The sequence below is a fragment of the Thunnus thynnus genome, chromosome 3 (genome assembly GCF_963924715.1).
Source record: "Thunnus thynnus chromosome 3, fThuThy2.1, whole genome shotgun sequence".
Lineage (NCBI taxonomy): Eukaryota > Metazoa > Chordata > Actinopteri > Scombriformes > Scombridae > Thunnus > Thunnus thynnus.
Window position 1 is genome coordinate 28694219 of NC_089519.1, and position 21827 is coordinate 28716045.

The 21827-nt window shown below is 39.9% G+C and overlaps 2 protein-coding genes across 7 annotated transcripts in view; both read right to left on the reverse strand.

Moving 5' to 3' along the window:
• Positions 1-21827, reverse strand: part of LOC137180032 (perforin-1-like) — a 71784-nt gene that overhangs the window by 5792 nt on the left and 44165 nt on the right. The window contains exons 1-10 of one of the 6 annotated variants that reach the window (XM_067585190.1): positions 12073-12351; positions 11247-11359; positions 3482-3561; positions 2578-2866; positions 2391-2470; positions 1868-1913; positions 1446-1588; positions 1212-1350; positions 1034-1114; positions 221-717 (exon numbers count right to left, since the gene is read on the reverse strand). In XM_067585190.1, coding sequence (XP_067441291.1) covers positions 221-717; positions 1034-1114; positions 1212-1350; positions 1446-1588; positions 1868-1913; positions 2391-2470; positions 2578-2847 — 1256 coding nt within the window. In that variant the 5' untranslated portion in view covers positions 2848-2866; positions 3482-3561; positions 11247-11359; positions 12073-12351. Of the gene's footprint in view, positions 1-220; positions 718-1033; positions 1115-1211; positions 1351-1445; positions 1589-1867; positions 1914-2390; positions 2471-2577; positions 2867-3481; positions 3562-4493; positions 11225-11246; positions 11360-12072 lie in introns of those variants that run through there. The other 5 variants (XM_067585191.1, XM_067585194.1, XM_067585189.1 and 2 more) reach the window with 5 other exon arrangements.
• LOC137180034 (perforin-1-like) lies at positions 13933-21355 on the reverse strand. The gene is made up of 10 exons (XM_067585197.1): positions 21004-21355; positions 18537-18840; positions 18341-18420; positions 17674-17719; positions 15961-16097; positions 15725-15863; positions 15536-15616; positions 14954-15447; positions 14751-14844; positions 13933-14584 (listed from the first exon to the last, which is right to left on the reverse strand). The coding sequence occupies exons 2-10, from the start codon at positions 18819-18821 to the stop codon at positions 14375-14377; spliced, it is 1566 nt and encodes a 521-aa protein (XP_067441298.1). The 5' UTR covers positions 18822-18840; positions 21004-21355; the 3' UTR covers positions 13933-14374.

Sequence of the window (21827 nt, forward strand, 5' to 3'; positions counted from 1 at the left end):
CGAATGGATATTTGGCGTTATTTTCAGCATTTAAAGAAGTAGTTTTTGGCCTGGCAGGGGTTCTCGCCAGGCCTTTACTATTATGGGGGAAACACTGGGCTGTCTTTAGTCGAGCACCATTTTGGATTGACGACCAAAGCTTTGATCAAGTTTCTCTCACGATTGTCAACTTTCATGTCAGACAACACTGCATAGTGTTAAACAGTGGGACTTTACGCACCCTTCAGTTGTGCCAGTTGGATCTCCTTTCAGACCCCAGGCTTGGACGATGGTCACCACCAGTGTTCCTTTCCAGGCTTGTTGAGGACAGCAGTTGGGAGCCAGGTTGGGAATGCGCCACCCACAATCTGGTTCTTTGGATGAGTTAGGCACAGCGTTGTCTGCTAAGTACTGCTCAATGGCAGCCTTCATCCCGGCCCTCTGCGTCTCATTTGGCACCAACTCGTACACTGGTCTGAGGGAATACTCAACAATATCTGGCTGGTCCTTGAGGGTTTTCAGCCAGTTCTCATAGCCCAGGGAGTCATTATGAGAGAGTGAAAACTCCCCTGACCAAAAAGTGCCTCCTACCACCTCTGTTTGATGTTGGTGGAGACCAGAGCTGTATGAGTTGGACAAGTCCTGGTTCTGTAGAACACTGGTGCAAAACTTTTGGTTACTGGATACTGTCACCTTCCCCAGGCCTACAGAGACACCAAGTGATAAGCAGGAGTGCACCTGGAGGACAGGAGGAGAAATAACATGTTTTTATGGCCAATGGTCGACAGTGCTCCCCATCACCATCATCAAAATATCAAATGAGGGAATATCTTTTCGAAGAATAGCGTTCATCCCTCCAGTAAATGACACACTATTGGAGATATCATGGAGTTTGGTGTAGCAGCATATAAATGATTTACATCGTTTGTTTGAATGTGCTAAACTCAAAAATCGTATCTTTCTTTCAAGACAGTGTAACGTGTGAAAGTGTGCATATGGAGTGTGTGTACAAATTTAGCAATTTAGTTAATGTGTACTGACGTGTACTACTAACCTCATCTGAGGAGAGCCCATTCAGTGTGGACAAACAGCTACGTGCAGCTGTGACTCGCCTGAGTCGTCCCCCAAGATTAACCTGAACGAAGTACAATGTTGTTGAGACAAAATTTTTTTTTTTTTTTAATTTGCGAAATAAGGAAATAAGAATGATGAATGTGTGTGTGTGTTTTAACCTGGCGGATATAGTGTGTGCCGTAGGTATTTATGAGTTCACTGTACTGAGCCCTGGTATAGGAGTCATAGGAACTTGACAGCCTTGCCAAATCCTTACTGAACTCAGGGCTGAGGGGTGGTGTGCTTGACACACGGTAACTAGACTCAGAGACACACTGGTAATTTATCTGTGTATATAAACATAACTGAAGAATCAACAATTCTATGGTGATGCAGGGGTCTTCACACCTTACCTGTAATGGCTACAGGTGACCCTGTGTGTACTAAAGAAGTAGCGGTCCTCTTGTGTCCTTGCTGTAGCAAAGTTATACGCAGACGAACGTGTTCCCCCTATATCCAGGTTGGCTGAAACAAACTTATCTAAATCCAGGCCAAACTGATGAAAACAAAAGATCATAATCTGTTTATTCTGTTTTGTTCCAACTATAATCACCATCATGTAGTATATTAAATATAACCATTGATTTATAAAACCATTATTTATTTGAAAATACCTAATATACCTTAATAAAAATACCTTAATTTAACATAGTGTTCTGGAAGCATTAAGGACAGCAAATTGAAAAGAACATTATGTGCACCTTATTTAGGCAGAATGGTGCTTCAAAATCTAATATCAGCTCTGCAGTCACTGCAGAAGTGAAATGTTTCCTACCTTCCAGTCATTACTGTCCTGGTAGGTGTATGTGTTAATCAGTGAGCTGTGGACACAATTTACAGGAAAGAATCATCATTAAAACTCCTTCATTACAAAATCAATTTTTTCAGGATGTCAAAATTTATATTCACAAATGAAAAGAAAATTGGAATTGAATAGTTTGATTTTCAATTGTAATACGTGATAAATGTCAACAATTTAGGTCATGGAATACAGTGGCTGCATGAGTCTGTGTGGTTAGATGGTAATCACAAACACTCAAATGCCTATTAAAGGGGAATGACTCCCATTTTTGAGTACATTTCAGGTTGTGTCACTTTGATGCCAGATTTCATGCGGAGACACTGATTGGATGAAAAAATAAATCACATAAGGGGAGAAACCCCAAAAGGCTCAGTTCAGTAAACACTGGCACAAATAAATATTTACTGACCTGCCTTGAGGCACAGGAATGACAATTAAAATGTGAAAATGAATGATATAATCCTTTCAGTGATCATGATGCTGTGTAATACAATACCTAACGGATGTGTGTGCACTGCTGTAGAGGTCAGTATTGCATCTGCTGAATGCACGCCAGTCCACTACAGAGACTGGCAGCTGAAAATTAAGATGAGAAAAGCATGATTAGCATCTGCACAGGAAGTCTGTGCAATTCTTTAAGTTGCTGCAGAAGTCTGTGTTTGCGCCTTTCTGATCTAAATTACTTTCTGCAGCCTGTCGCCTTGAATAGGGTTGGAGCAGAGGGTACAGGTGTCACTTGGAGTTAGGTAGGTCCTCACATCAACCAAATAAGCTCCTTTTCGCCGCAGGGTGACCACATCAAAGCCCTCTCCCACCAGGTTGTGGCCTGGCACAAAGGGAGCAGACTCACACTGGCTGTAGTTCCCAATCCGACAGGAGAGAACAGGGGAGTGGTACAAAACAAAGAGGAGGAAACTAAGGTAGAGAGGGGGTGAGGATGAAATGGAGAGCATGGCTGGAGGCAAAGAGACACTGAAATGTTTCAGAGAAAGACAGAGACAGTGGAAAAGGAAATCAGTGAGTGTCATTTCAGCTACACAATTATTAATGACTGCAACAAGAACTACAAACATTAGTTTCTTTATTACCCTGTTGCAGGATGAAAACATAATTTTACCTCTATGTATCTGTGTATTAAGTTTGCTATGATGTCTTAACAATTTATCAAACTGTGGACCTTGTTTCATAACTCTTGCCTGTCTTGCATCTGCTAGGAGCTGATTAGGTGGTCTTTGCTGCTATCAGCTGTCACTGTCATGTACACCTTGTTTTTCATGTCGTATTTGATGTGTTAAGCACCACAAGTGAAAATCCATTCACCTCTACTGTGTCAGGAAATCACATAAAACATTTGATGACAACTGAGGCTACTCCACCTGCTAATGCAGACTGTGAGATAAAGTTGAAAACTCTAAATAAGATAGTAAGTGATTATTTTGTCAAAACTAAATCAAATTAAAATAAATCTGCATGAGTAAATACCACTGTAGGTGAGTAATATCATTTATTTTGTAATTTGGGTGAGCTGACCCTTTAAATGTTTATCATGCACGTTTATTTTTTGTTTATGTTCATGTTTATGATTACCTCTTCAGGTATCAACAGGGTTTCTCAATGTTTCTCTTTTGTGTGTCTCAGTCAGTCCCAGGATGTTGTGATTGTCAAGTCTGCAGGTAACAGCAAACATTGAGGTCATATTTACTATATAATAGCCTAACAAATAGTGGAATCGCAGAAACAAACAACTAATTTCAAGATTTATTGGAAAAGCATGATGTTAAAGAACATTTCCCTGAAATAAGCTGCAATGATGCCTTCCCATAAGTCTTTGAATTTATGTCGTGCTTGACTGGTGTTACAGGTACTGGTCTGCAGCACCCATAAGCAGTTATATGTATCCTGAAATACAGGACAGAAATAAGGCAGAGAGACATGGCTTGTTGCTGTTGAATTGTCCACAGTTGTGTTTATTTACATCTCATTCACTGTATAGTGTGCATTGCCCTTTTCTTCATTTAACCAGTCTTTACTATCACTGGACATTCATTGTCTCACTAGACATATTTTCTGTGTTTATACAACATGTACAAAAATGAAATGTCAAACTCTATACAAACACATTTTCTCTCTGTGTTACTTTCATATCTATACATTCATAGTTCCAAATAAGTTTTGGCTACAGACACACAGATACTACCAACTATCAGGCGGGCTTACACATAACAGTGCTAATAACCGAACATCTGAACATCAAATTCATACACTAATACTGTTCCCAACACCGTTTTTAACAGATTTTAAAATTATTATACATCTTAAACGTCACAAATCATTTATGGAGTCAACCAGTATGTAAAATCAACCAAAATAGTGGAGATATGTGGCCCAAACTAACATTTCAGGATTAGCATGTCCATTAACAGGAAGATGTGTGTGCGCCTGACGCCATTGTTGTTATTCTTGGAGGTTACTACTTTTGTAGCAATGGGACAAACAAACTCTCACTGCCTGTTTCACTCTCATACTTAAACTGAAATTATCTCTTAGCATTAGCTGACAAACTACAACAATTTCTGTAAGTTTTTGACACATTACTAACCTGAATACAGGACAGAAACGTGAGACAGAGAGACATGGCTTGTAGCTGTCCACAGTTGTGAGGAGGAGACAGCTGTGTATGCTCCTTACTACAGTCACTGTGGCAAACCACGGTCTCAAAGTGCCACCTATTGTCACAAAACTGCTATAGCAGACCAATTATCCTGATTTAAACTAAATTAATTTTTTTTTAAGAAAAGGAAAAACAGTACACAAATAAAATAAATATCCTCTTTCAAACACACTAAAACCAAACAATTTCATTTATTTAGTGGGCACCACTTAGTGGGCACACACAAAATAAAAATGACTCCCGGCATTTCTCAAACTCTTTACCTCCGACTTTTAACCGTTCTTGACTCTTAACCTCCTTAATTTTCAAATCTTTATTTAACAGACAAACATTGTGAACGGAGTCTTTGTAGCTGATCCACAGTAAGTATATGACACGTGTGGGATGTGAGCATGGCATACATATAGGCGGAATGTATGGTACTAGTTGGTGTGGAGGTGAGGTGTGTCCCTCTTTGATTCTATTTTCTTCCTGTAACAGGATGGGATTTGGTAAGTATTCAGGCACAGCGTGACTTTCCTTCCTTGGAGATGCTGGAACAGCTGGGTCTTCTGCTGGTTCTCGGGTAGGTTCCCTCTGATGAATGGTGAGTTGCTCATGGTGGGTAACAGGTCTCTGCTCTGTTCTTTCTGCAGGTGTCCTAAACCAGTATCCAGAATTACAGTCACCATCTGAATCATTTTCAGTGCTGTCACTCATGTGTGTTTGTCTTTGAGTGTCTGTCACTCTTGGTTGTCTTTGTCTGTGATGTGTTTTCCTTTCAGGGATAGGTCTGGCTTGAGATGGGGTGACTTCAACAGGTAAGTCGTTCACCAGCAATAGGAGATTGTGATGCAGTGTTGTTTTTTTTTTGCTTGTCTCTGGATTTAGGACAGACAATGTACACTGGACTCTCAGCAAGTTGACTTTTGACTATGTAGATAGCCTTCTGCCAGGACGATCTTAATTTGCCAGGTCCTCCGTGTTCACTGAGGTTCCGGACTAGGATTCTGTCTCCTGGTTTGTAGCACAACCCCTTTTGCTTTCTTATCATATGTTACCTTCCCTCTTGCACTAGATCTTTTGCTTTTTTTACTAGCAATCTGGTAGGCTTCTGACATTCTCTCAGCCCATTTTTCTGCATATCCTCTGAGTGAGTCTGGTTCCTTTTCTACAACTAACCCAAACAGCAAGTCAACTGGGAGATGAGGATGGCAGCCGTAGAGGAGGAAAAAGGGTGAGTAACTGGTAGATTCATGATGGGTAGTTACAGTTATATGCGTATACAACATTCCTGAGGTGATCCTTCCACTGCAGTTTCTCGCTTTCAATCAATGTTCTCAACATCTGGAGAATGGTGTGGTTCAGCTGCTCAGCCAGATTGCCTTGTGGGTGATGGGGCGATGTTCTTGAGTGGCCGACTCCAGACAGTTTTTGCAATGACTGAAACAGTTTGTTTTGAAATTCATAACCTTTGTCATGATGTAGTTCGGATGGATATCCAAATCTGGGTATAAAGGCATTGAAAATACTAGGGCTGTAGTGTCCTGGTCGACTGGTTGATTAGTTGGTAGATATGCTCTTGTCCAACCAAATTCTCATTGGTCGAATAATCTCTGTGTTACTTTCATAAGAAGAAGAGTGCAACATCAACAGCCTTCCAGGATTAATCCATTATTTCCTGCGGTGGGAGGGACAGACTGTATTCAAAACACCCCCGTTGTTTTCACAACTTTGAACTCGCCCAACCTAATGGAGACTGCTGGGTCTAATCGTACTCAATGTTTACTGAGCGTTTACTGAACGTACTGAATGTTTACTGAATCAGTGTTTCTCCTATAATTATATCAACAAGAACTCCCGCCAGGCCAAAAAAAAATTTTTTAATGTCAAAAGTAACGCCAAATATCCATTGATTTGGAAATCAATAGTGTTTGGGAGTGTTTGTGCAGTGCTGTTCCGGTACGTGAGTCAACCTCCGTGTTGTTGCCTGGGAAACTATTGGTAGCGTAACTCTGGCATTGCGTAGTACATTTGCGTAGCAATCGGGAAAGAGTGAGCGGCAGGAAAGTGACGGTGGACACGAACGGAGCAGAAAAAAAAGGTTAGCAGTAAGTTGTCAGTCTGGCAGTAAATGTACAGTACAGAATCCAGTGTGTAACAGTTAATAAATGCTAAAAAGTCAAGTCTGTTGTTTCCCCAAGTGCTGGAAAAGTGAAGGGGGTTAGCGCCAAAGTTAGCAACAATAGGTTAGCCTAACCGACGCGAAGAAATGTGTGACTGCGGAGTTCACTGTGCACTCTCTCCCGTTACAGCCGACCCCCCCCCCCACGACTAATAGATTAGTTGAAGATTTCAGTCAACCAAGATTTTCTTTGGTTGACTACAGCCCTAGAAAATACGCTCAGCAGCTGTTTTTCCACTTTTATTCTTGCTGGGATATGCCTGAGCAAATCTAGTGAAGTGATCAACTTCCACTAGAATATTCATACCCTCCACAACTGGTTTTCAGATGCAAGTAGTCAATACATACAAGCTCTAAAGGGAAGTTGGATGTGATGCTGCCCATGGGAACTTGAATGTGTGTTGCGGGTTTCTTAGATTTAATGCATGGACATTTGTGGGTGACACAGTCCTCAACTTCCTTGGCCGAAAGGGCCAGTAAAACCTCTCCCTTGCAAGGTGGAGCACTCTTTCTGTGCCAATATGGCCTACCTCATTGTGGAGATCTTTCAGAGCTAGCATCCTGTATTTCAGGGAGGTCTAGTTGCCTTTGCTGATTTGTTTGTCTGTAAAGGAGGTCATTTTCAAGGTATGGCCTGTTCCACTCATGAAGCAACTTTCGTGTGGCTGCACTTACAGTTTTGCGTATTTCGGCTGTCAAGTTTGTGTCTGACTCCTTTAACTCAACTATCTTCCCTTTGGCTTGATCCTCTCTTTGGGCCCTCACAAGATTGTTGTGGCTGATAGTTGACATCTGAGAATGAGATTGCTGGTGAGAGTCTGAGGGAGAAATGTTGAGGGCTGCAACCCAGGCCACATCTTTCCGTTCTGCTGCCTGACTCCCACTCTATGTAGCACACACTGCCTCTTTTGAGAGATCCCCTGTACAAGTCACTTCATATTTCTCCATATCCAAGGGGAGGTGAGACAGTATGTCTGCATCCATGTTTAACTTTCCAGGCCTGTATTTGATGTTGAACTGGAAATATGAGTTCCCCAATCCATCGATAACCAATACCATTGCGTTTTTCTGTACTCATGACATAGGTTACCAGGTTGTTGTCCGTGTAAACAGTGAATTGGGAGCGTAGTACAAGTAATCCTGAAATTTGTCAGCCCATTTCAATTCGGAGAACTCCAGTTTCCCACTAGCAGATGGTAATTGCGTTCGGCTGGTGTCAACATCCTTGATCCATATCTAATGACTCTTAATTTTCCATTCTGGTGCTGATAAAGGACAGCTCCTAGGCCCTGGTCTTATGCGTCAGTATGTAGCATGAAAGGCAGGTTGAAATCGGGATATGCCAAGACAGGTGGGTTTGTGAGGAGGGTGATGAGTTGTTCGAAGGCTTCCTGATGTGCAGTGGTCCAGACAACAGGCCCTCAGGAAGGCAGCTAAGGGTGTTTGGTGTTTCTCCCATGTGTTGGGATCTGGGTTTTCTCTGGCTTGGTTTGGAGCAGCTCGTAGATCGGTTTTGTGATCCAGGGAAAACTTTCTTGCTTCACCAACTGTCTGCAGTGTCTTGCTTGTGAGGTTTCATACGGCTGCAAGGTCATGTGGGTCTATTTTGACTCCTTCGGCTGACACGAGATGACCCACGTACCTGACCTCTTGTTTGAAAAGTTCACATTTCTCAGGTTTAACTCCATAACGCTGGAGAGTCTGGAGAACTTTGCGGAGGGCATCAACATGTTCATCAAATGTTTTTGCGTAACAGAGCACGTTGTTCAAGATACTGGATGTGGCACTCATCTCTAAGAGGGACTAGTATCTCCTCCGTACTCTGCTGAAAGGCTGCAGGGGGTGTTTGAGAGTCAAGATGGGATCCAAACCCATTTGTAGAGACCCGATAGAGTAATGAAGGCAGTGAAGTGGTGCAAACACTCAGCGACAAAGCCCTGGCGGTAGGCTTTCCCCTGGTCCAGAATACTAAATATACCAGGTATAGCCACCAAGGGTGTCTGTTAGGTCTTGTATTCTGGGCAGCTGGTTTTGATCAGGGACAGTCTTTTTATTCAGGAGGCGGTAATCAATGCACAGACGCAGTCTGCCATCTTTCTTCCTGCCACAGACAACTGGAGCAGCATATGGGGACTTGGCTTTAACTATCCAGCCTCTCAACAAGAGTTCCTGTGTGTGCTCCTTCACTTCTTTAAACAGTGGCTTTGGGACTGTTGAGTAGGTTCTCTGTGCAGGTATTTGTCCTCAAGAGTGATTGACATCTACAGGCTCGGTATGCATTCAATATCATTGCTATAACGTGCAAAAGCTCCAGCTTTTTCACAAAGCATATTGTTACCTTTTACACTTTGTTCATCATTGAGGTGACTAAGGTTGATGGGAGGTTGCCATGGGGATTGACTGGTGGCAGCAGATGATGGAACAACTCTGTTAACGGTCACTGTGGGCTTGGGTGTCTCAGGGGAGTCTGTTGTGATCACTTCTTCAACACAGTGGATGCTTCCAAGGATTGTCTTTCTCAGTAGAGTGACTGCATGTTTTGTGTTGTTCCCCACAGGTAAAGCTACATAGGGTTTCCTTGGATTTTGTACCTTCAACAAAGTGTCACTATCATCCAGATCTGTGGGTGTAGATTGTTATCATCAGGCTCAAACAGGGGGACTGAGTCAGAAGGGCCCATGTTGGGCGGGACTTGGCATTTGACCCAGGCCATCTGACCTGCTGAGATGACAGTGTCCTGTCTGCCTGTCTGTAGGCACCTACACTGCACAGAGGGTTTGTCAGTCTGAATGAAGTTCACAAGGAACTCTGCCTTTTCCGCTGGTATCAACATGGCATTACAGAGCAAAGCGATGAGGGTCAGAATCAGCTTTTCAGGTTGTTCCCGTATCATCTCTTCCACCATATTAAACTCCAGCAGTGGTCTCGCCAGAGCAACGCTGCTGACAAGAAAAGGCACAGTGATTGACAAATTAGGGTTCTCATTCCCCAGTAAGGGCAACCAAACCATCAAATGGGATGGCGTCACCAGTCACTGCACAGACTTTTAATTCTTCGTCATCAATGATTTTGCAAAGTGGCCTAACAGTGGTGTCGGGTAGGTACTTGCTTTTCCAGTCTCTATCAATCATGCTTACTTGGGCTCCCGTGTCTAGCAGAGCACTGACTGCTAAGTCATTTAAATTACAATGGGTGAGGGCTTTTCTCTCAGTGAGCTTGGCTAAGTGTTCACTTTTGTTGTTAGGTAAGTCATGAGTGAGTCCATTGGTTGTTTTGTCTGGTTGTTTCTGTCCCTGGTTTTCTGTTACTTTGTTTTCTGTTTGAGTGTTAGACTTTGTGATTCTTTCTTTGTCTGGCTGAGCAGTATGACATGTGCTAGGCTGGGACAGTAGCTGGTCACTGTTTGTCCCTCGACAGGAACCGGCTCCAGTTTCCCTGACATGTCGGTTTCATCAGACAGCCCACTGCTCTGTGGCCCTCTTCACCACAGTGGAAACAGTGAGTACAATCATGACAATTCTGTTCAACACACTTATCACAGCCGTGCAATTTCTCTCTCCTACACTGACCCAGGAGTGGCTGATCTGTTCTGGCTTTTGTGTTTATATGGACTGTTGCATGAGTTCAACAAGACTTGTAAATTTTTTAACTTTCCCTGTTAACCGCTGAATCATATCTGCCTTTGGTTTATTCTCTAAACTTTCCTCCTTAACGCTAGGACACTGAGCAGTGTTAACTTCAAGCTGAGCACTGTATGCATTTATGAGCTTTTGGCAGGTGGCTGGACCTGTCCGCCACTGTCTTTCACTTTCATCACTCATTATTTTCTTCATCAGTTTTAAGATTGCCTCATCAGTGACATCGTCATACTTATGTCCTCGATCCTTATTCATCAACATGTCTTCCCACGTTTGATAACTCTGAGGACAGCTCTTGCAATCTCTGCATCACTGAACTGCTCCTTTAAGCCTTCTTCAATCTGCCAGCAAACACCACTGTAACTGATTTCTGACCCCTGGTCTCCAATCTGACCCCCTGAATCTTAAATTCTCTGCGTTGAGGGTGCGAAAGCTCTCTTAAGGACACCATTTTGTCATGTGTCACAGGTGTATTTTCACTTAAACACTTGGTGTCTGTTACATTTCTACTCTGTAACATAGACTGTATTTTCACAGGTGACTGAGGTGCAGACTGTGGAGTGGGTGTGGGCATGTACTGCATGATTTTTTTGCTAAGCTCCTCATAACTAGTCAATATCCTCTGCAGCTCTGTGTCATAGGTGTCCCTAGTTGTAGTGGCTGCACTGCAAGTTACACTAGGAGTACCAACTTCAGTACCCTCACTACCTGTAGCCACAGCTGGGTTAGCATCAACATTAGTTTGACTTACTTCAACATTGACGTTTGGACATGGATCATTTGATACAACACCATCTGTGACGTGCACTTGTGAATCAGAAACATGACCCAGAATGACTGTATCAACTGCGTCTTTCAAGTCTAATAAGTGTGCCATACCTAAATCCTCTGACTCTAGTAAGGGCTTATTGTTCATGAAGCTGTTGATGTATTCGATGATGTATTCTGTTACAGGTACTGGGGTGCAGCATCTATAAGCAGTTATATGTATCCTGAAATACAAGACAGAAATGTGAGATAGAGAAACGTGGCTTGTCGCTGTTGAATTGTCCACAGTTGTGTTTATTCACATCTCATTCAGTGTAGTGTGCATTACCCTTTCCTTCATTTAACCAGTCTTTACTATTTCTGGACATCATTGTCTCACTAGACATATTTTGTCTGGACATATTTTTCAAATGTCAAACTCTATACACACACATTTTGTCTCTGTGTTACTTTCATATCTCTACATTCATTCTGCCAAATAAGTTTTGGCTATAGTCGCATCTTAAATGCACTGACACACAGATACTACCAACTATCAGGCAGGCTTACACATAATGTTCAGTGCTAATAACTGAACACCTGAAAATCAAATTAACACACTTAAACTGTTCCCAACACAATTTTTAACATAATTTAAAATTATTATACATCTTAAACGTCACAAATTATTTATGGAGTCAACCAGTATATAAAATTAACCAAAACAGAGGAGACATGTGGCCCAAACTAACATTTCAGGATTAGCATGTCAACTAACAAAAAGACATGTGTGCGCCTGGCGCATTTTTTGTTATTGTTGGAGGTTGCTACTTTTGTAGCAGGGAGACAAACAAACTCTATCACTGCCCGTTTCACTCTCATACTTAAACTGAAATGACCTCTCAGCATTAGTTGACAAACTACAGCAATTTCTGTAAGTTTCTGGCACATTACTAACCTGAAATACAGGACAGAAACGTGAGCCAGAGACGTGGCTTGTCGCTGATGAATTGTCCACAGTCGTGAGGAGAAGACAGCTGCGCATGTTCCTTATTACAGTCACTGTGGCAAACCGCGGTCCACACTGCCACCTATTGTCAGAAAACTGCTATAGCACACAAATTATTCTGATTTAAACTAGATTATGCTTTTTTTTTTTTTTTTTTAAGAAAATGAAAAACAGTACACAAATAAAACGCATATCCTCTTTCAAACACACTAAAACCAAACAATTTAGTTTACCAAAATGTGATCACACTTTAGTGGGCACCACATTGGCCGCAATGTTCATAACTGCAGAGTTAATCCACTCAGCAGACATATTTTTGTGGTATTTCTGATATTATTTACAGTGACAGTTAAAGGTACTGTCTAGTGAGAATTGTAGCCTTAATTGGTAAGTGATTTTTGTTGTTCCCTCAAAATTTGAGAGGGAGAGAAGGAGAAATGCAGTGGCTCAGCAAAGTTGTTAAGATAATGCTGGTGATATTCTATATATTTCCTTTTGAAAACCAAACCTTCATCATTCTGTCTAGTGTTTCCTGAGTTGTCAAAGCATGATGGCTATATCCTATATTTTCATGCCATAGATTTCTATTGCTGTCCAGAAACATTTAGTGGGATTAATAAACAGAATCCAAATAGCAAAGCCTTTTCTCAAAATCTAACTGTATAACCATTTGCTATAAACTGTCATTCCTTGACATGTCTCTGACTGAACCAACTTACATAATAGAAACACCCCTTCCATCTTGGTGTCTCAAGTTTCTGGAGAAAAGTCGGGATAAACATTTTTTATACACAAATTTTTTGTTTTATGTAAGGTTACAAGCTGTACAAATTTTAGATGCTTTGCACGTTGCAGTTCTAAATCTGTCTTTCCTTAAGTTTTGAAGACACAGCTCATGTTTCCATATGCTTTATTTGCATGAGAAGGTATGGTAGACATTACAGATTTGACACAACTGAACTCTAAATAAGTACCAACAACCATAAATCCGTAATTGCCAATCTAAATGTAAATCACAGGATAACCCCATCACCAGATTCTGTGACTGCTACCTTGGTTTTAAATATTCACAATGTAAATATATGATCTACAGTATTGAGTGAACATAGGTTCATTTAGTCACGACCCCATCATACACCCTTTGTGTGCTTTTCATTTATCTGTAGTGAAGTACTGTATGTTTTTTTGAAGATGTCCTTGTAATTTTCTTATCAACTGGCTGTAGGTATACATGTTACAATTACACTGATGTGTCTTTATAATTGACAGTATATTTTAGTGTTGGTGCAGTGTGAGTGATTGCATTTATACCCTGCATTATTTCCTTTTTATAATCACACATGCATACTATAGATTAGAACTGATAAAACAAAGAGTAATTGTCCATTGTCCACCCTAGTTCTGGTCCAGGATGGACAACAGACACTTCAGACTGGTTCCAGTTGTTAGTTATGAATAAGCAATATATAAATTTAATAAAAGCAGCTTCATATTTTTCTGAGAACAGGTTGTTGTGCTTTAACAGAAGGTCATCATGAAATGCCCTTTTCTACGATTGGATGCCAGCTAATTTAATCTAATTTGATATATGAAATAATATTATTTAACAACCACTAATTGATGTAAGTGTTATCTAATCACATTAACTCATAGTGGCTTGTTCATTTATTAATGGTGACAACTTGAATTCATGTCACATCCTGCTTTTTTTCATGCATTAAGTCATAGTTATGCATTGCTGAGGCATGTGTTTTGAACCCTTATTATAAAGTGACACCAGTGTTGATTAGTGGCGCTTTAAAGAAACAGTTTACATGATTTGACAGCCTTTATTAGCATGAGAAAGTCACACAAAAATGTATCTCTAATGGTACTCACAACAATTTTGACACATGAATTCAGAAAATAATCAACAGTTACTGACTGTATATAATGAATGCACAGTCTGTGATTTAATTGTGACCCCAGCACCAAAATTTAAAACAGGAATACAAAGGAATATTATCCCTCCCAAACTGTCTTTTTTATATGGTTTCATACATTCAATTGAGTAACACATACAATGCTAATTATCCATTTATAAGTCAAACACTTCTAATGTACACGTAAATGCACTTATACCTCTAATGTAAAATAAGAAACTGAATAGTTTACTTATAACCTGTGAAAATAATGTAAATATCTGATATCACACTTGATTAAAGAAAACCAGCAAGATTTGCATAGAATATGCCACCCAATGCATTTCTCACTATGGAATTGGTTTGTACTGGTTACACCTGTTTCCGGTCAGGTGACGGTCGCAGGTCAGAGTGTACCGGATCTCGACGCCACCTCTACTGGCTGAGCAGGTGAATGTGTGTGTCCCCTGGCTCAGCTCCCTCTCACATGATCCCAGGAGGTCGTCCGAGCTCCAGTCCTCATCCCAGACCTCGATCCTCAGACCCAAATGTGTGTCCACCTTTATAAAAAAAAAAGATAGTAAAAGTTAAACCAAAATAATATTCAAAAATATTACATACCCCTGAACTGTTGAGTTTGATACATCACACAGGGATTGAAGTGATATCTTTTTCTCTAAGATATGGATTTTTTAACTAATCTGTAAAGAGAAGATTAGTATTGACCTCGCCCAGATAATATCGATCATTCCAGCGAGGGTAGTTTGACCTGATCACACGAGTTTTGTGGTAGATGGAGCCGTACCGCATTGTGGCATACCTGCAAATTGGAAAAAACATAGAAAAGCAAACAACTGTATCAGTATTTGTGTTTGATGCGTCATGTTTATTGTGCCTTCCTTCTGGATATTGTCTTGTTCTCTACGCACCCCTCAGTCTGGCCCCAATAATCTCCTTTCAGACCCCAAGCTTGGACGATGGTCACCACCAGTGTTCCTTTCCAGGCCTGTTGAGGACAGCAGTCGGGAGCTAGGTTGGGAATGCGCCACCCACAATATGGTTCTTTGGGTGAGTTAGGCACTGCGTTGTCTTCTAAGTACTGCTCTGTGGCAGCCTTCAGTCCATTCCTTTTTGTCCAGCATGGCACCAGCTCGTACATTGGTCTTAGGGAATACCGGACAACATCAGGGCGGTCTTTGAGGGTTTTCAGCCAATTTTTGTAGCCCAGGGAGTCGTTACGGATGAGAGAAAACTCACCCACCCAACCGGTGCCTCCCAACACCTCTGTGTAATGTTGGTGGAGACCAGAACTGTATGAGGTGGAGACATCCTGGTTCTGTAGGATTGTGTTGCAGGACCTCAGGTTAACAGGCAGTTTGATCCCAAGGCCTACATTGAGACCAGCTGATAAGCAGTTGTGCGCCTATATGACAGGAGGGGATGTAAGATATTATTTTTGGTACAGAGTGTATGTACGTTTACTGCCTTCAATAGATGAGTGATACACATACCTGTTTTGAGGAGAGGCCATTCAGTCTGGACAAACAGGTACGTGTAGCTGTGACTCGCCTGAATCTCCCCCCCAGATAAACCTGAAATTACATACAATAGGATGCTGTTGAGACAAAAAATATTGCATCATTTTATATAGCATATTTTGTCATTTATTCCTGTGAAATAAGTGGTGTGTGTGTTTTAACCTGGTTGATATAATGTGTTCCATAGATCCCTATGAGACGACTGTACTGGGCCCTGGTTGAGGAGTTGTAGTAATTGGGCAGTCTCGCCAAATCATTGCGGAACTCGAAGCTGAGGGGTGGTCTGCTTGACACACTGTAACTAAATACAAGAAGACAACATAGTAAATTACCTGTGTGTGCAAACATAGCTGAAAACTCTGACATTCTGTGGGGATGCAGGGGTCTTCATACATTACCTGTAATGGCTACATGTGGTCCTGTGTATGCTGAAGGTGTAGCGGTCCTCTCTGCTCCTGGCTGTAGCAAAGTTATACGCAGTGGAACGTGTTCCCCCCACCTCCAGGCTGCCATACTTCGTCAAATCTAGTCCAGACTGATAGAAAAGAGATCATGAGCTGCTCATTGCCCCATTGTAATAACCATGATGCAATTCAGCCAAATCACAGGAAAGCTTATTTTTAGAAGTTCTCAAAGCAATAAAAGATTTCTTTATAAAAAGTCCACAGTAACATGCCTTTCCCAAAACAATGTCTTTGTCTTATAATTATCAGATCTCATTGTAAACATTTTCCACTGGGTACTATGCTGTTGAGTTTTTAGCCACACTAGCAATGTGGCTCCAGGGATGGCAAAGCCAGTCAGTTGGTCAATCCTTCATTTTGGTCCAGACATAAATATCTTAATAACTATTGGATGGTTGACCATAAAGTTTGGCAAAGACATTCATGGTTTCATCTCATAGGATGAATCTTAATGACTTTGATGACTTTTCCTCTTATGCCACCATGATGTTGACATTTGTGGTTTTGAGTGAAATGTCTTGACAATGTTTGGATGGATCACCATGAAATTTGATAAAGATGTTCATGTTCACGATGAACTATAATCACTTTGGTGATCCATAAACCTTTAGTTTATAGCAGCATCGTGTCAACATTTGCATTTTTCCAATATTTTGGTTCAGCAAACACCTGCAATACTATTGACAGCTTCTTTGTGCTAATGCCAATTAGCAAATGTTTGCATGCTAACGTGATAAACAAATGTGATGATCATGGTAAACATTATACTTGTGTGACATAAACATATTAACATTGTCTTTGTTAGCATGTTAGCATGCTCAAGTTTGCATTTAACTCCATTTAGCACCACTGTGCCTAATCACAGCCTCACAAAGCCGATGGCATGACTGTAGACTAATAAATATAATAATAATAATAATAATAATAATAATAATAATAATAATAATAATAATGATGATAACTTTTATTTGTATAGCACCTTTCACACAGAACATTGCTTTACAGTATGGCCTTAAAACAAAACACAATAGTAAGTGAGTACAACAAGAAACAATAAGAACAGGTTAAAATAAAATCAGATGCAAGCAGGAGGATACAATATATTAAACATAAAAAAAGTGAAAATAAATATTAAAATTTTATAAAAACAGAATAAAAGATCCAATGAAAAGGCAGAGAAATAAAAGTAGTAAAATGGTTGGAGAAAGAGATAAAGTGTTCTACATGAACTGAATGCCTGTCTGAATAAGTAGGTCATCAGATGTTTTTTTGAAAACAGAGCTTGCATATCTAATGTAATTGGGCGTATTACTCTTGTTTAGACTTAGATTTTCGGTGCATTGAGCAACACAAAAGAAATTTGTGGGACAAAATATTATATATATTATATATAATGGGACAGATCATTCAAAACTAGTAACCCTACATTAATATACTTGTTTTCACATAAATTATGGGATGTACTATGCAAGCCCTGGATCTGTAGGATAAGCATAAAGGTGAGATTAAGTTCACTAAAACTTAACTTAACTCACTTTTAGTGAACTTAACTAAAAATATATTGGCTAAAAATATATATACATACTGTGTATAATTAATAATAGTACAGTGCATTTCTCTCAACAGTAGCCTTGAAATGTTTCCTACCTTCCAGTCCTCGCTGTCCTGGTAGGTGTATGTTTTAAGCAGTGAGCTGTGGGCACATAAAATACGCACCATGAAAACTGTTTAATTTCCAAAATTTTGCAGTTTCTCCAACAGACAACATAAAAGGAAATTATTAGATACTTCAATCAGTTTAATTAATGGAGCCAATTAAAGATTAGAAAGAGACCGACTGTGTGAGTCTGTGTATAATTCTCAGAATTATATATGCTAATGAAACGGGAATGACACTCATTTTTAAGATTTTATATGTGTTAGTAAATTTCAGTCAGTGTCTGTGAGTTTTCACCACTCTTTCCTAGAGCTGACACAGAAAACATTTGATGTTGTGATGTAAAATCAGAGCCTGAAATATAAACAATGACCAGGGAGCTGACGTTTGGAGCCAAATGATTTTGAGTTGAGTTGTCAGGACAACATAAAGATAATTTGTCCCATAGCTGCTAACATTAAGAATTTGGATGCCAGACATTGAAATTAACTCTCAAATCAGATTTAAACATTTTTGACCAATCACTATTTCAAAGCTCAGTTATCTTGCTTTTTAGATTTTCTAAAGACTGATGGATTTTAAGAAGTACTGACTGATCCGTCTTGAGATACTGGACTACAACACTATCAGTGATTATGATTCTATATCACAGAATACCTGATGGAGGTGTGTTCACTTCCATAGAGATGAAAATTGCAGCGGCTGAATGGGCGCCAGTCCACTGCAGAGACTGGCAGCTGAAAATGAAAGTGAGAACACCTCAGTTACCATGTTAACAATATGTGTGTGCCAAAGTGTTAAAATTGCTGTCGAATATGTGAGTCTGTGTTTCTGCTTCTCTGATTTAAATTACTTTCTGCAGCTTGTTGCCTTGAAGGGGGTTGGAGCAGAGAGTACAAGTTCCATTTGGAGAGAGGTAGGTCTTCATGTCAACCATGTAGGCTCCTTTTCGCTGCAGGGTGACCACATCAAAGCCCCCTCCCACCAGGTTGTGGCCTGGCACAAAGGGAGCGGACATACACTGGCTGCTGTTCCAAGTCTGACAGGAGAGACTTGGTATCCCTCCCTGACAGGAGGGATACGAGAGAAAGAGGAGGAGGCTCAGGCAGAGAGGGGGTAGTGTTGAAAAGGAGAGCATGGTTGGAGTCAAGGAGATACTGAAATAGTTCAGGGAAAAACAGGAGAGTAGAAAAGGAAATCATTGAGTATCATTTCAGCTGTAATGTAACTGTCAATGAAGTTAATGAAGTTTACAAAAACTGCAAACGGCTTTGTGATTATTTCCATTTGAACTTTCATCATCCTGTATGGGGATAAAACTTTCAGTTCACAGTTTAATGGTATTGAATCTGTTGTGTATTTAGTTTTCTAGGATACCTTATAAGGTTTCTCAGTAACACCAAAAATACAAATGATAAGCTGAAGTGTTGGATAGCTAATAAGTGTCATAATAGCAGCACTTTACAATTACTAATTTTCTCTGCCTTTTCCTTTCACTGTTATGCTCTAGAAGTCTGTAATTCATCTATCCCTCTCTATTCATCTGCATATTGTCACACTTGGGGACTTCCACTCCAACAGCCATAAATTAGAGCGCTGAGTACCGTGTGGCTCCCTCCTGGGTCCTCTTCTATTCAACATATGCTTCCCCTTAGTTACATTATCAGCAAACATAACATCAACTACCATAATTATGCTGATGAGGTGCAGCTTCTTGTCTCACTATTCTCTGATGACTTCCAACTCTTAAACTCCATAGTCAGCTGCTTGGAAGGAATCAACCACTGGATGGCAGCAAACTTCCTTCAGCTGAACAGGGAGAAAACTGAGAGTGTGGCCATAAGTGCTAAAGCCCAGAGATGACTTGTCTGCGAGTATCTGGAGTCCAGATCACTAGAAACAAGTGACCAGATTCAAAACCTAGGAGTAACCATGGATAGTGAACTCAGCTTTTAACAGCATCACCAAGGTTGCCAGAGGCTTTCTTTCTCAATCTGACTCAGAGAAACTCATGCATGCATTTGTCATGAGCAGGCTGGATTATTGCAACTATTGTTTATGGGTCTTCCAAACAAAAAAATCCATAGATTACAAATTATTCAAAACTCAGCCACACGAGTTCTAACCAAGACAAAAAGATTGGACCATATATCTCCAGTCCTCCTGAGCCTTCACTCACTACCTGTTGTTTTCACAATACAATTCAAAATCCTCCTTTTGGTTTACAAAGTACTTGTTGGTCTGGCTCCACAGTACATCTCAGACATGCTGCAAGTTTATAACCCCAGCAGATCTCTTTGATCACAAGGTGGAAATCTCCTCTGTGTACCTCGAGCACATTCAAAGTCTGGTGAGATGTCATTCAGTATTTATGAACCTAAAGAATGGAACAGTTTGCCTGCTGAACTTAGACTTGCTCCAACATAGTGTTCTCTTAAAAGCAAATTAAAGACCTTCCTTTTCTTAAATGAACACACCATATTTGTACAGTATGTTTGTTTGAATGAATATATGTTTATGTTTACATTATTTTATCTGTTTGTATGCATGATGTTTCTATTTGTACATTTTTGCTGTTTCTTTTTTAATGTAAAGCACTTTGAACTATTTTGTACGATATGGTGATATACAAATAAATTTGAATATTTTTTAAAAAGGCTCTGTTTCTGGAACATTTTCAGAAACCCTGGCATTTTAGTATATGCTATGGTAAGCAGAGTAATAGTATGGTGAGATACAGCAAGCAATGTGCAGTATGATAATTTGGCTGAAATTGAGGGTTAATGAACATGATGTTAAGTCAAAACAAGAAGTGCACATTTAGTAGGAATGCTAAGGAATGATGATTGCAGCCACAGCTATTTATCATCAGTTGTGTAGTACACGTAACTCAAAATAACATTAAAAAAAATCTGTAATAACATTGTAAAACACAAAATACTGTAAATGGTCTGTTCACCTAATTTAAAAAAGTAAATCATTGAACAATTAAACTGTAAGGCAGCAAAAATTTCACAAGGATATCTCAAAACCTCGACAAAGAAACCTTTTTGATTTGTTTTGTATATATGTGTATGTATGTATCTCTTCTACAAGTATTTATATCTCTTTCTTTGTTTTCTCTTACTGTAAGAATGCTAGAAGTATGAATATTATCATATACTGTATAACCAAATGTAAATCTATTTTGTGCATTTTTGCAATTAAATCTCAAAACAAAAAAACAAAACAAAAATACACATCTTTTTTTTTGGTGTAATTTGGGTGAAAAGATCCTTTAAATTTTTATTATCTACATTATTCATTAGAAACAAGATTACCTGTTCAGGCCTCAGCTGGGTTTCTCAAATACGGTGTGAATCCCTCAAGTGGGATGGAGATGAGGAGTGTGTCAGCTGAGGATGCAGTGACACTGTCAAGTCTGCAGGTAAGAGCACTTTTATATGGGTCGTGTTATGTAGACAGCATGTGTTATTATTATCAAACAGGGAGTAGTTCTTGATACTGCGCATGGCAAGAGTACAACAAAACAAATTAGACAACAGGTCAAACCACATCTTACATTTTGGAGAAATGGGCTGCAAAAATCCTGCTTTTCCATAAACCTTTGAACTTGACAAGCTTGAGTGATGACATTTTTCATCATTGAAATCAAGTAATTAAATAAGTAAGTAAAGTTCATTTATATAACACCTTTCACAGACACCTGTCACAGGGTGCTTCACAGTCAAATAAATAAAACAAAGATAAACAACAGATAGAACAGACATAAAATACAAGTTAAAATATAAAATGCCACATGCTACCTATTGTAGCAGATGTGTGTAGATGTGCAGATGGCCCAGTATTTGTATTTGTATGTGTATTTGTTGAGGCAGCAAAACTATTTGTATTTGTATTTGAATAAAAGTGGACAGAGGCCTAAAAATACTGTTTTTGTTTTTATTACGCTTTTAATTTTAGAAAATTAAAGTGTCAGTAGCTCAAGGAGTGATGTCCAAATTAGGAAATGTGCGTCATGTAGGTAGATGTGACTCCCCTCGCTGAGACCTGCTGATAGACGTAACAGCAGAGCAGAGGAGAGAGACTGAGATAGAGATGTAACTGACCTGCATGCTGGTATTTGACTTTTTCTTTTTCTCTC